Source organism: Lithobates pipiens, unplaced genomic scaffold (assembly GCF_037356315.1).
Source record: "Lithobates pipiens isolate NorthernLeopardFrog02 unplaced genomic scaffold, aLitPip1_a1.2 Scaffold_18, whole genome shotgun sequence".
NCBI lineage: Eukaryota > Metazoa > Chordata > Amphibia > Anura > Ranidae > Lithobates > Lithobates pipiens.
Genome location: NW_027507758.1, coordinates 509,815,564 through 509,831,237, shown reverse-complemented (window position 1 = coordinate 509,831,237; position 15,674 = coordinate 509,815,564). Strand labels below are relative to the sequence as shown.

General features: G+C 43.2%; 1 protein-coding gene across 23 annotated transcripts in view; it reads left to right on the top strand.

Annotated features, from left to right (window-relative positions):
* Positions 1-15,674, top strand: part of MYT1L (myelin transcription factor 1 like) — a 629,697-nt gene that overhangs the window by 457,934 nt on the left and 156,089 nt on the right. For all 23 annotated transcript variants that reach the window (XM_077488717.1, XM_077488713.1, XM_077488709.1 and 20 more), the window contains one exon: positions 2,228-2,559. In XM_077488717.1, the coding sequence (XP_077344843.1) occupies positions 2,228-2,559 (332 nt within the window). The remainder of the gene's footprint in view (positions 1-2,227; positions 2,560-15,674) is intronic.

Here is a 15,674-nt window from a genome sequence, read left to right as displayed (position 1 = left end):
CCTTGTTGGGTTTTGGTTGAAAAGGCTTTGCCTGACTTCCCATCAGGTCAGAAAGTGCTGCAAAATCTCTCCAACAGGAAAACAGCAGTAACAACAGTTCCTTTAAATGGCAGGGAATTTAGATGTGAGTAAACAAAATTACCCCTAAGTGTTAAAATGTTATTTTTGACTTGGTCAGTTCGAGAGATAAATCACATTTTTGAGAAAACGGAATTACATTTTCAGCACATAAACCTGTTTTTAGAACATGCCTTGAGGCATGTATACAGTATACAGGCGGTCCCCAAGTTACAAACAAGATAGGGTTTGTAGGTTTGTTCTTAAGCTGAATCTGTTTGTAAGTTCGAACAGGCACATTTTTTAAGTGTAGCTCCAGCCCAAAAAAATATTTTTAAGCTTTTTGGATAGCATAGGGAAGGGTTAACACCCCTCTAACATTTGTTTTGCTGTCTGAGCCCCTGTTCAGAAGATTTCACCTAACTTTCTGTGCCAATGAGAATTGTATTTTGAAAATTGTGGGTTGTTCTGGAAACAAGCCTTGGTGCTAAAGCATCAGTGGAGGTACCTTTTTCCCATAATAACTCGGGCAAATTCCCCTTCCTAGGGGTAGTTTTCCTCTCACTTCCTGTTGTCTCCCTCCGTTTGTAAGAAGGAGTCATTTGTAAGTCGAATGTTTGTAACTAGGGGATCGCCTGCATTGCCTTTATACTGTAGAGTATGGGCACAGACTGGTGGCTTGGACTTACACCTCTGCAAGAAAAGGCAAGGAGCAATAAAGAGTAGCTTTAGGGAAAGGTCAATAGTGGGGCTTGCTACAACCAATTCCCTAAGCATATTAGCTGGCAGTTTGAAATTGAATTTTCCCCAAAACCAAATGAAATGGCTTGGTGATATTTATGGAGGCAATGATTTTATTTGGTGATTTGGTCTGGTAAAAGAGTGCATTAACTATCCTGTGGCAAATATTAAAATATATGTATGAATCCACCCTGAACATGTTGTATTATGGGTGTGAGAAAAGGAAATGAGAAAAAAAACAGTTTAGCTAGGATTTTGTAATTACTATGTATTGATCTTTTATTCAATAAAATGCAATCTTTTCTTAGTAAATTGAACTCTCTAATAATATGGTCTTATATTATGTCTGATCTGTGGACCAGCTGAATCCTATCCTCCAGAATTCCTGGATAGCGCACTTTAAAGAACATGTTGTATATCAGATTAACCACCATTTTCAGGGGAATCAAATAACCAAAGATTTATTTTACCCAATCAACAACATATATAAATATATTATATTTTTGTATGAAATTGCTCATGTGTTTAAGGGTCTTCAGAACTTTATTTCAAATATATTAAAGTACAAATACAATTTAGATACAAATCATCCCAGCCTATTCTCCTGTGCCCCCTTAGCCTATTCAACCTAGAACCACTCCCTTCCAGGGGCATATTAGCCTACCTGGAGTGGCAGCATCTTAGGCTGTGTACATCCTCCTGTGCAGTAATTTCATATAGACATGAACAAAACAGTTCTCTTACAGAAAAGACGTTGTTATATGACTTCATTCAAGTCTTTGAAAAGTGACTGCACAGGTGTAGTCTGCAAAAGACTTTTGCACAGAGGGTATAAACACCATAAAAGGCCACTGTCACTACACTGAGGTAACTATGCTCCAGGATAGGGGAGTTTATGGTTCCATAAGACACCATGGGATGTTCTGCAAAATGTTTACTTGTATATTAAACTCTGGTTATCTTATAACAGTTATTTGTGTTTTTCTTCATTTATTTATATAACATGCTATCATTCAAAGTGTTATATTTATAATACTTAAAGTGTAACATTGGCCATTCTTTGTATTTTTTTGGACAGTGAAACAAGTGTTATATAGTATGTCCTCGGAGGATTTTATCGCTACCTGTGGTCCTGTTGGGGGACATCCCTTATTTTCCCTCTGGCTATCCACAAATGAGTGGAAATTTACAATAGGAATACAGACAGCGCTGAAAATTTCTAGCCTTTTTCCCAGCTTTTATAGCTGTTCTGTCCCTGTTTGAAAGAGTTCTACTAATCTCCCAAGTAGAGACATAGGTAAACAGAAGAACCCCACAAAGGGTCTAAATCTTCCCTACCCTATCAAAATGTAAAGTAAAGTGGTTTGGTTGGTGTTCTGATTAAATTTCAAGAAATTTCTTAATCCAATATTTTTTGTCCCTATTGTAGTGTTTACGGCTGTCCTTTAGCAAAGAAAAGGAAAACCCAAGATAACAAACCTTTGGAACCCTCACCCAAAAGAAAACCCTACTCCTCAAAAACAGACAACTCCTCTGTTGATGAGTGCTATGAAACAGATGGAACAGAGGAAATGGATGAGAAGGAGGAGGAAGAAGAGTATTCTGATGACAATGAAGACCAAGAAGATGAGGAAGATGAAGAAATAGATCGAGATGATGATGATGAAATTGAGGAGGATGAAGAGGAAGATGAAGAGGAAGGAGAGGAAATAGAAGATGATGAGGAAGATGATGATGAGGACGATGAGGATTATGATGAAGGTAATAGCTAAAAAATATTTTGAAGCAAAGGGTATTATTGCAAAAATAGTCTGAGGCAAAGGGACATTGGTTCTGGCACTTATTGTGCTTCCGATGTTCAATGGAATGTAAATCTGCACTACATGGTCCTGTAGATAGTGATATAACCAAGATAACCAAGTTAAGTATATAAATGCACATAAATAAATATATATATAAATACCTTATAATAAAACACTTCAACACATACATTTCCAATGTGGGTAAGGGCTGGCCACAGGTTGGCTTTTTATTTCCCTTGCAAACAATTTAAAATGTAACTTTAGGCCGATATAAAAGTCACCAGTTATTGAAAATATGTATTCTTAATAAATTATTAAATGTATTTTTTTTTTAAAGGAAACTAGAGTAAGTATCGGAACTTGACTCAATATCAGACTCATGCAATCCCTGTACAGCAGCAGTCTAGGAGAGGTAGGGGAAGGACTGGGGGCCAATCAGGTGTACTGCAAGCAAATGTGTGATACGGAACATCTTGTTAGGGGGAGAGCATGGAATGAGCAGGGGGATGACCTCATCAGTCTGCTGTTGACGTTTTACTGTCAAGTCAAAAGGCTAGGGGTGGAGATAGGACACCAAAGTATTTCTGAGTTGTATATTGTGTCATTCATGTGGCTGTTTCCTACCTATAAAGCCACTTAGGTTCCTTATGACTAAACGCAACTCTGTGTTCTTTAACTTTTCTCCAATGCTTTCCTCCATGTAGTCATGAGCACCCTTGTTTAACAGTGGAATGGTTTTAAGACTGTTCACATGAGAGCTGATTTACTAAAGATAAATAGATGGTTTGCATTGCAAGGGGTTTTTCCCAAGAGCTTAGTAAATTTGATGGAATTTTACTTCTACTAAATTAAAGAATGCCCAATCGCATGCTAGGAAAAAAAAAACAGCCTTTTTGCTTACACATGAGTGGATGATGGATGCCTTTAGTAAATCAACTCTGTGAAATCCACATTTTTACCTCACACACCCAATGTTTAACTGGGAAAGTGTAGAAAAAGAGCACGCTATGGGTTAATAAATATGGAATCTTTAAAAGATATGCACACAGTGAATATATGCACGTATCCTTTTTACCCCCTTCAGCCTACTCTATCCAGGTGCATGCTTACCTTGAATTGGTAACTGCAGCCTCCTCTATTAGATTACATCCATCGCCAAAATTCTTCTGTGTGGGATGGCAGCATCTGTGCAGCAGCTTGCCATAGACTTCTCTGGAGCCCTCACCTAAGCACCTCCAGCCTCTGGGCACATCCAAAGAGAAGTTTATTGGAATCTACTGAACAAATGCGGCCAGTGCACAGAAGTTTTGTTCCTAAGAATGTAAACAAATAGCTGATGCCACATGCCCGAGGTACAGGTAAATGTGCACCTGGAAAGAGGGAGGGTGAGTTGGTTTAGGTCAGGGAAAGAAAGTAAAAAGGGGCTAAAATAAAGTGCACTTATCCCAATGGATTTGGTGGATCCTAAATACCTACAAAGATAAAATGAGGTAGACATTCACAATATTTTTCCTTTAACCTGAGCACACAACTTCCTTGCTGAATGGTGGAAATTTTTACCTTGGTTTCCATGGTGTGCTGTTGCATGCTCTGCTCTCTAAAAGTATGCATTTGCCTTATCTTTAGCTGGAAGTATGGGCCACGTGTGTTCACTGGTTCAAAGCTGTACTTTCTATGAGGACACTCCAGACTCACACATAGAAAACTATGAAAAACTTGCTGAATTTGGCTACAAGTCCTTATAAAAATCTCATATGAATGGTGTTTAGGGTAATAGTAATGGCTTTCTTATTTTAACACAGTGAGGCTGCTAGATAGTATTAGTTGTTCAGTGCCCAATTATGCTTGTTGCCTGGAGCGGCATTTTAAGTTGCCCTCTGATTTCAAAGTCTCCATGAAAAAACAGAAGCGTGACACAAAACAATTATGATTTTAACATCTTTAACTACCCTAATGTCATAAATCGTCAAAGCACTGCAAAGCAAAAATATTTCAAAATGTTAACTGTAGACCGAAAAAAAGATACTTACACCCTCATCTTCAGATCTGCTCAGGAAATCTCCACTCAGGGTAACACCACAATTTCAAAAGAGCTGATATCTAATTGCCCAGTTTCTACACTTCTTACCATGGTGAATAGAAATAGATGTCGCAGTACTCTAGCATGCAGGTTCATTTGGAATGAAATGAAGTGTCAGGAAAAGAGGCACGAAGACTCCAGTTAATAATGTGCTTTATTTGAGGTGCTGCGCTGGCACAAGTTTCGTCTTAATATCTTGTTGTCACAGATTCTTGTATTGATTCTTCTTGCTTGCTACTGGCACGTAATAATTAAATGACAGTCTGACAGGTCAAAATCAGATTTTATATTGCCACTTTTTCCCAGACAATGCTGAAAGGCTAAATCCACTATTTATTAACTTTACTACAATGTTCTCTGCCCAAGTACTGATCTTGGTAGGACAGGAAGTGATTTTTGGACCTCTGTAAAGACAGGGCTTGTAAAAGATGAGTAGATGTGTAGAAACAATATCTGGCTTTGAGTGGGTTGGAGGTGGTATGTTAAGTGGTCCTGATTTTTAAACGAACACGTTGCTTTCTACTGTTTTCTTTTAAAACAACATGGTTATCCGCACTGTTTTTGTCTTTATGTTTTAAGAATTTAGGAGTTGTACATCTGTTTGTTGTAGAGATATTATCTGGGCATTTAGCCAAGGAAACACTCCAGCCTTTTGTTTTCCTGCCCTCAGACTCATTCTTTCCACACTAATCCAAGACATTCATTGGCCATGAAGGATATATTATCTTTACAGTTTATTCCTATTCTAAGGAAAGCCCCTTTTAAATGGGCAGTAAGAATATTTGCAGGGAAAGCTGGATAACAAGCTCTTTACAACACTATACACAATAGTCTTCTTCTACCAGCCATGTAAGAAAAAATATTAACTACTGAAATTCTTATAATCTAATCAAAGGGGTATCTAGAAATATATCCTGTTACTCTACTAGTTAAGATAAAACAATAGTATGAGTGGAAAATATGCTTTTAAGATTGGGGAAGGCTCATAGTATGAAACAGAGTCTTTGGACACCAGTGTTGTAAGTCAGTCCCTTATATATGGATGTGAACTGGTAAGTGGCATAGCGTCTTAGTGCAGACTGATCACAGAGTAAAATAAAGGATATAAAGAACTTTAATGACACAAAGCATTCGGGTACTATAGTACTATAGTAATAGCTTGCAATTTAACTCAGAAATAAAGGTGCATTAGAAGATTTCTCGAGTAGCCAAAAATACGCTATCATTTGAAAGCAAACCAGATGCTAGGTTTTATCCATGCGCCTTGGATAATTCCTAATAAAATAACTAAGGAGCCATTAGACTTCAATTAGCAAAGATTCTGAATCAGGAACAGTTTGAAAAAAATGATTCTGATTGGTTAGTATGAGTTACTGCATTTTTCACATCGTATTTAATAAAGGAGACCTACACTTACTTAATAAATGAGGCCTACACTTGTGTTAAAATACCATAAAACTTAAAAAGCAGTGGAAATTATTGTAACCGTTCCCCAGTTCCAATTCCCCTGGGCTTGTTGATGTTCTGTATATGTCAGTAAGCCCTACCAGTGGGAGCATGATCAGAGAAGAGCTTTTATATAACCAGACCTGTGAATGCACTCTGATTTTCTGCAAGGCTCAGTGATTAAAATCAGTGCTTCAACATCAGCTGCGTCAGTTCCCAGAGGCACACAAGTCGACATGTCTGCGCTCAGGGCAAGGACTGACTGGGAGGAATTCAGGTGGCTTGTTCCATGAAAGGTTGGACAACGCCAGAGCATCATAAAGCCAGTGACAGGAACAGAAGATCAAGTGTCTGTTGAGGTGAAATGTGAATAATGCATTGTATACCAGATGTTGGCTGTAAAAATATAGTATGGCAATTATCAGACAGAGTTTCCTGCTAGTTTTTCTATAGCTATCAGGACACCTCTAAAATTGAGGGAGACGGTGGATACTGATTTATGCATTAATCCTGATAATGTGGCTTGATGAATATTGCATATCAGCATTCAACATTAAACGTTTTAAGTGCAAAAATCCATATAAACGGTCATAACAGAATTTGGTACAGATAAAGAGCGTGTTTAAATGAAATGCTACAGTGCCCTCTTCTGACAGTGCCACAATATAGTACGCACTTACATGTACACATTTTGAGTCTTTTCATTCAGTGCATCCCATGTGTATTCTCTTTAAGAATACATGGAAAGTCTTATTTCAACGCACAGTTCAGGTGTTGAGTTGACAATGCTGCATGTCACAGCCATGTTGGGGTGGGTGGAAATGTCCTCAGTGCAGAGACCTGGCAGACTTTGCTCCTCAAAAAATAAAATAAAATAAAACAACTCATTCCAAGTGAAAATGCTGTTTATGTGCTGGGAGCATGGGCAGTAATGAAAGCAAAAACCAAGGGCTTTGTCTTTATAAGAGGCCCAGGCAGGTCAGTCTGGAGTCACTATCACCTAGAAAGTGTCCAATGAAAAATGAACTATCGGTAATGAATGGTTACATTTGTGGTAATAAGCCAACCAGGCTAGTCAGTCTGCAGTTAAGATGTGGGCATTAGCTAGTAACAAGTGAATGCTGCAGATGCATCATTGTAGTAACACATGAGATTACGGGAGCCACTGAAAAATGTTCTTGGCACAGTGGTGTAGACTCTGCATAAAAAGGTTGATTTACTAAAACTGGAGCACTCCGAATCTGGTGCAGCTGTGCATGGTAGCTAATCAGCTTCTAACTTCAGCTTGTTCAATTAACCACTTAAAGACGCCTACTTTATATACTGTATACTGTGGCAGAGTGGCTCTATTGCGTGAAACCACGTACCTGTACATCATTTCATAAATATAGATACTGTGGGCATGCCCATTGGACAGAGGGGGAGCCAATCAGTGGTCATTCCCCAGAGAGGCAGAATGGTGATCTACCTATGTAAACAAGGCAGATCGCCATTCTGACAGGGGAGGACACAGAGATCTTCTGTTCCTGCTAAGCAGGAACACGGATCTCTGTGTTCACCCAGTCAGGCCACCCCCACACAGATAGCAAGCACCTCCTAGGGACACACTTAACACTTTGATCACCCCTGGTGTTAACGCCTTCCCTACCTGTGTCGTTAGTAAAGTAACTGCATATTTTTTAGCACTGATCAGTGTAATAATGTCACTGGTTCCCAAAAAAGTGTCAAAAGTGTCAGTTAATGTGTGAAAAAAGGGTGCTACCTAACCAATATCATGTACCAATTATTTTTATTATTATTATAAACGATTTATATATAGTGTCAACAGTTTACACAGGATAGAGCCTTGGGGTACCCCAACAGAAAGAGGAAGAGGAGCGGGGGAGACGGAGTTGTAAGTGACACTGAAAGTGCACTGAGATAGGTAGGAGGAGAACCAGGAAAAAGCAGCATCACGGAGGACAGGGGAGTGTTGGTTGCTGAGGAGGAGCAGGTGGTCAACTGTGTCTAAGGCAGCAGAGAGGTCTAAGAGTATGAGTATGGAGTAATTGGCATTGGTTTTAGCAGTTAGTAGGTCATTGGTGAGTTTTAGTAGGGAAGTTTCAGTGGAATGTTGTGGACCGAAGCCAAACTGTAGGGGGTCAAGAAGGTTGTTGTCCATGAGGTAGCGACTCATTCGGTCATGGACAAGGCTTCCCAAATTACATAAACCATGTTTATCCAATTTAGTAATGAACATCTAATACCATAAATAGAAAACATATGAAAAATAAAAATGAAAATTACAAATGTAGTCCCTGTGATAAATTACTGATACCTTGTGACAAAGCCAAAATATAAAAAATATTAAATGTAAAAGTTCTGTGAAAAAATAAAATAAAAAATTCAGTCCACAGTTTTATTGGTACATGGTACTGGTTAAGTAGCGTCCTTTTCTCACATGTTTACTGTGTTTGGTGTTCCACTAACATAGGAGCAGCAACCATTTCCGCAATCATTTTTACTTTATATTTATTAAGGAGTTGGCACACCTTTCTTCAGTTAGGTGTTCAATTTGTCTGCCGCAATGTCGCAGTCCCGCTAAAAATCACAGATCGGGGCTATTCAAATAAATAAATAAAAATGCCATAAAAATATCCCATAGTTTGTAGATGCTATAACTTTTGCGCAAACCACTCAATATACGCTTATTGGGATATTTTTATTTTACCAAAAATATGTAGCAGAATACATATTGGCTTAAATTGATGAAGAAATTAGATATTTTATTGGGTGTATAAAAAAAGAAAGTAGTAAAAAATATTGTTTTTTTTTTCCAATTTTTTTTGCGCTTTTTTGTTTATAGCGCAAAAAATAAAAACTGAAGAGGTGATCAAATACCACAGAAAGAAATCTCTAGTTGTGAGAAAAAAAGGACCTCAATTTTATTTGGGTACAGCATCGCACGACCATGCAATTGTCAGTTAAAGCAACTCGTTGCCGTATTGCAAAAGCTGGCCTGGTCATTAAGGGGGTAAAACCTTCCGGAGCTGAAGTGTTTAAGCTTTAACAATGAAACCAGGAAGCTGATTAGTTTCTATGCAGAGATGCACCACATTTTGCACAATGCAGTTTTAGTAAATAACCCCCGAAGGCGACTATCCAAAGGAAGCTTAGCAAGGAGGCATATGCCACCTTGGACACATTCCATTTAATAATCCAGCACACCTGGGTTCAACTGCTTATAAACACATTTGTCCTATCCCAGAGAATTAATAATGAGATTGATTTCTAAAGGCAAATAGGCTGTTCACGTTGCAAAAGGAATTTTACTTGAGTGTGAATGTGGTGAAAATTCACCTTGAAAAACATACCCGATGACTTGCAAGGAAAATACATTCATATTTTTTTTCTTTCACATAATTGGATAATGAAAGTCAGCAGCACTTCACCTCATTCACTAATCTAAGGGAAAACTATTTTGCAAAATAAACCGCCAATTTGCCTTTAGTAAATAGACCATCATTATACATACCCGTGAACTTACCACAATTGACCCCGCAGTACTGGAATTTTTCTCTGTTTGCAAGGTCATTACCGGATTTGATACATTTCCATCACGGATGCTGCTCCCATTACTCACTTCTCAAACAAAACCAATTAAAATTTCCAGATCAACTTACCAACCAGTCTGCAACCAACCAACCTATCCTGTCTAACAGTTTGCATTAAAAACAGGGGTTTAGTTTGCACACATTTTGCGAATACATGCATAAATTGCAGAGCACAACACCCCAATATTATCTGCAGTCCTAACTCTATACATTTTTGAGAGCCTCCATAGTAGAGGCACATGCATTATAATGGATAGATAGAGGACAGGTTAGCCTGGAGGGAGCCCACCCCTCCTTAAAGGTACAGGGGCACACTGGACACCCAGCAAAAGGCACAATGGCAGCAAAGGTGTCCAGTGCGTCTCCTCACCAGTATTCCAACAGTAAAAACAAATGGCCTTTTATTCACTGGATGTTAGGAAAGGAGGAGTGAGGTAAATGAATAGAAACTGTGCAGGAACATAGAGGATGGGCTGTGATGATTTGCCATAGGTAGAAGCCTAAATGATGCTGCAGCCCCCTAGCAACAACAGGGACACACGGAGCCAAATATTTCAGCAGTACTGCCAGAGAGATGAGTGTTTGATTGTGCATCTATGTTATGCAATATGTATGTGCCTGTGTTTACAGTGGGCATGCAGTGTGTGTTTGCATGTGCATAGAAATGTACTGCTGTGCTAAGTATAAGAGGGTGGTGGTGAATAGTGATGGACGAACTTCCGACGGGACGTTTCGCGAACGCGAAATGCGAACGGACCCAAACGTTCGCGAAACCGAACGTTCGCCGCGGGCCCCATTGACTTCAATGGGAGGCGAACTTTGCAAACCTTCATGTCGAATTTGCGGCCACGTGGTAATTATTAGGGGGTAAAACGTAGTCCCACCATCTGGACAATGACATAATACATGTATGAGGTGAATTTGGGATCGATAACTACAAGCATTTTTATTTTATTTGGGAAATTGTTCTAACAATTCAGGACTATGGAGCTAATGAAGGCAATGGAGGAGAGGGAAGGTCAGGGACCAGGGTAGGCAAAGAAGAGGGTGCAGGAGATGATCACCAGCAGCGTGACATACCGGAATGACACATGCACCGTGATAGAGGCATCTGACAGCAGCACCGTAATACAGAGCACTGACAGCAGCACCGTGACATACAGCGCTGACAGCAGCACCGTGACATACAGCGCTGACAGCAGCACCGTGACATACAGCGCTGACAGCAGCACCGTGACATACAGCGCTGACAGCAGCACCGTGACATACAGCGCTGACAGCAGCACCGTGACATACAGCGCTGACAGCAGCACCGTGACATACAGCGCTGACAGCAGCACCGTGACATACAGCGCTGACAGCAGCACCGTGACATACAGCGCTGACAGCAGCACCGTGACATACAGCACTGACAGCAGCACCGTAAGCAGCCCCAGGAGGAAGTCAGCACAGCACAGGGATGGTGTGATCCCCTCATAATAAGAACCCCCAGGAGGAAGTCAGCACAGCACAGGGATAGTGTGATCCCTTCATAATAAGAACCCCCAGGAGGAAGTCAGCACAGCACAGGGATATCATAAGCAGCCCCAGTAGAAATATGACACCGCTCAACCTCTTCAAAGAGGAGGGTAGGGGCATATAGTACGGTGTGCTTTTTTGGGTCAAGGAAGTGAGCCAAATGAATTAAGAAGGTCTGTGTGCTTGATTAAAAAAATAGTTTATAGACATATACATGGTCTACTGGTCACATGTGTTGAATTCCTCCGAGATCCATGCCTCATTCATTTTTAGAAATGTGAGGTAGTTAACACTGTCGTGAGCTAGGCGAGTACGCTTATCGGTCACAATCCCCCCTGCTGCGCTGAACGTCCTTTCGGACAGGACACTGGATGAGGGGCAAGCCAACAGTTCGATTGCAAATTGGGCAAGCTCTGGCCAGAGGTCAAGCCTGCCCACCCAGTAGTCTAGGGGTTCATCACTCCTCAGAGCGTCCACATCGGCCGTTAACCCAATGTAGTCGGACACCTGACGGTCTAGGCGTTCCCTGATGCTGGATCCGGATGACACCTGTCGATGGGTCGGCTGAAAGAATGACCTCATATCCGAAGTCACCAACACATCTTCAAACCGGCCTCTTCTTGCAGGCGCTGTTGGATTGGTACCCGCAAATCCTTCTCTGGGAGTGGGAATTGCTCCTCTGCCAGCGCACGCAAAAGCAGAATGCAGCATTTCTCGAAGCAAGGCCTGGAAGTGCTGCATTCTGACAGCCCTCTGCGACGGCGGTAACATTTCCGCCATTTTGTGTTTGTACCGGGGGTCTAAGTACGTTGCCACCCAGTACTGGTCCTTGACCCTCATGCTTTTTATACGGGGGTCCCTATTAAAACACTGGAGCATGAAGGCCCCCATTTGCACTAAAGTGGAAGCGGTGTGGTGGCCTGGCTCCTGCTCATCATCCAGGATAATGTCGTCCTCTTCATTCTCCTCTCCCCATCCTCGCACAACAGGGATCCCAGAAAGGTTTAAAGCATGCTCTTCTTGCTCCTGCTCATCCGCCCCGGCACCATCCTCCTCTGACTCCTCATCAGACTCCTGTTGTTGACTTGTCTCAGATAGAGTAGCCCCCCCTGGGAATTCATCCAGCATTGCGACTTCCTCATCTTCCCGCTCCTGCTCCTCCACAGCCTGATCAATGACACGACGCAATGCACGCTCCAGAAAGAAGGCATAAGGTACCATGTCACTGATGGCGCCATGGCTGCGACTGACCAGTTTGGTGATCTCCTCAAATGGCCGCAGAAGTCTGCATGTGTCGCGCATGAGCAGCCACTGGCGCGGTGAAAAAAAACCCAGCTCCCCAGAACCGTTTCTTTCGCAGAGTTCATACAGGTAGACGTTAACTGCACGTTTCTGCTGGAGCAGCCTATCAAGCATATAGAAGGTTGAGTTCCATCGCGTCGGGCAATCGCAAATAAGACGTCTGACCGGCAGATGGTGTCGCCGCTGAATGTCAGCAAGGCGAGCCATGGCCGTGTAAGATCTTCTGAAATGGGCCGAGATTTTCCTTGCCTGCCGCAAGATGTCCTGGACCCCAGGGTATTTGACAAGGAATCGCTGCACGACCAAGTTTAAGACGTGTGCCATGCACGGCACGTGCGTGATTTTGCCCTGTTTCAATGCGCTAAGCAGATTGGCACCGTTGTCACACACCACTTTACCAACTGTCAAATTGAGCGGTGTTAGCCACTCATCTGCCTGTGAACGCAAAGCTGAAAGGAGTGCCGGGCCAGTGTGGCTCTTTGCTTCCAGGCACAACAGACGCAGCACGGCATGGCAACGTCTCACCTGGCATGTGGAATAGGTTCTGGGGAGCTTGGGCGGTGCAGTGGAAGAGACGCTAGCAGCGGAAAAGGAGGAGGCAGCTGAGGAGGAGAGGGAGGAGGATGGAGTAGGAGGAGGAGAAGAAGAGTCAGGCCTGCATGCAATCCGTGGCGGTAAAACCAAATCTACACGGGTGCCACGGGTTACATGCTTGACGGCCGTCAGAAGGTTCACCCAGTGGGCAGTAAAACTGATATACCTTCCCTGCCCGTGTTTGCTAGACCACGTGTCTGTGGTCAGATGTATCTTGGCACCGACACTGTGTGCCAGAGATACATTCACTTGCCGCTGAACATGGCCATATAGCTCTGGGATGCCCTTCTCTGAGAAATACTTCCTTCCTGGGACCTTCCATTGTGGTGTTCCAATGGCCACAAATTTGCGAAAGGCCTCCGAGTCCACCAGTTTATATGGCAGTAGTTGGCGGGCTATGAGTTCTGACAAGCCAGCCGCCAACCGTTGGGCAAGAGGGTTATCCGGCATCATCATTTTTTTACGCTCAAACATTAGGCCCACGGAAGCCTGCCTTTTTGCAGAAAAATGTGAGCTTGGCGTGATGGAAGGTGGAGTGGAGGACAATTGTGAGGAGAGAGGAGAAGGAGAAGTAGAAGACGAGGCTGGACGGTGAGAGCCTGCAGTGTGGCTTTGTGTGTTCCGTTGCTCCCACTGGGCTCGGTGATGGCTGCTCATGTGCCTTCTTAAGGCGGTCGTCCCTAGGTGAGTATTGGGCTTACCGCGACTAACGCGTTGACTGCAAAGATTGCAGATGGCAACGCTATTGTCAGCAGCGGACACGTTAAAAAAAGCCCACACTGCGGAGCCATGTGCCGGTGTCCTGGGAGCGCCAGATGTGACCGTACATGGTCGATGACTCGCTCCTGATACATTTGCAGTCTGCTTTGTCCCTGCTGTGCAATGTAAGTCATTGCTGCTTCTCCTCCCTATCTGCTGGTCCATATCTCCCTCTGAACTCCCCTCCTCTTCCTCTCTTGTGGGCACCCACGTGACATCACTAGACACGTCATCATCAACGTCACCTTCCCCACCGCTATAAGTAGAGATCTCGGAGTAGGCAGCAACACCGGGGACCAACCTCCTCCTTGGGCTGATCTGGGTACTGGCGTCAGACTGCTGAGTAGCGCTTGTTGCTACCTCCTCTTCCTGATCCAATACCAAGAGTGGCTGCGCATCAGAAATGTCCTCTTGATATGGATCGGAAAATAATTCCAGTGACTCAAGCGGAAGGTATGTGGTGGTGGTGGTGGTGGTCGTGTTGTTGGTGGTAGTGTCTTTGGGGGTGCACATAGCAGAGAGTGAAGAAGAGGGTGCAGATCGAGAGGATGAGGAGGGTGCAGAAGAGTAAGGCTGAGCGAGCCACTCAACCAAGTCTGGTGCATCCTTTAAAGTAATTGAACGCACCTTCTGCAACTTCCCACTTTGGCTCAAGCCTGTTGCTCCTGCCCTACCCCTACCACCCCTGCGGAAGGGCCTGCCTCTTCCTCTGCCTGTCATTTTTTAAATGACCCTGTGACAAAACTCTTAGTCCCTATACCGCTGAAGGACTGCTGCAGTATAGGTGAGCGGTCAGCAGTGGTGCACGTCAACCCTATCTATTGTGGACCTATAGCGGTCCTTACAGAACAGCAGACTGTACCGCACTCAAGCCTATGTACCGTAGCACCCTATACCAAGTTACCAGTCCTTATAAGAACTTTTGTGGACCAAGCAGGTTGTGTATTAGTGTTTAGCAGACTGTACGTCAGTCCCTATACCGCTGAAGGACTGCTGCAGTATAGGGCAGCGGTCAGCAGTGGTGCACGTCAACCCTATCTATTGTGGACCGATAGCGGTCCTTACAGAACAGCAGACTGTACCGCACTCAAGCCTATGTACCGTAGCACCCTATACCAAGTTACCAGTCCTTATAAGAACTTTTGTGGACCAAGCAGGTTGTGTATTAGTGTTTAGCAGACTGTACGTCAGTCCCTATACCGCTGAAGGACTGCTGCAGTATAGGGCAGCGGTCAGCAGTGGTGCACGTCAACCCTATCTATTGTGGACCGATAGCGGTCCTTACAGAACAGCAGACTGTACCGCACTCAAGCCTATGTACCGTAGCACCCTATACCAAGTTACCAGTCCTTATAAGAACTTTTGTGGAACAAGCAGGTTGTGTGTTAGTGATTAGCAGACTGTACGTCAGTCCCTATACCGCTGAAGGACTGCTGCAGTATAGGTGAGCGGTCAGCAGTGGTGCACGTCAACCCTATCTATTGTGGACCGATAGCGGTCCTTACAGAACAGCAGACTGTACCGCACTCAAGCCTATGTACCGTAGCACCCTATACCAAGTTACCAGTCCTTATAAGAACTTTTGTGGACCAAGCAGGTTGTGTATTAGTGTTTAGCAGACTGTACGTCAGTCCCTATACCGCTGAAGGACTGCTGCAGTATAGGGCAGCGGTCAGCAGTGGTGCACGTCAACCCTATCTATTGTGGACCGATAGCGGTCCTTACAGAACAGCAGACTGTACCGCACTCAAGCCTATGTACCGTAGCACCCTATACCAAGTT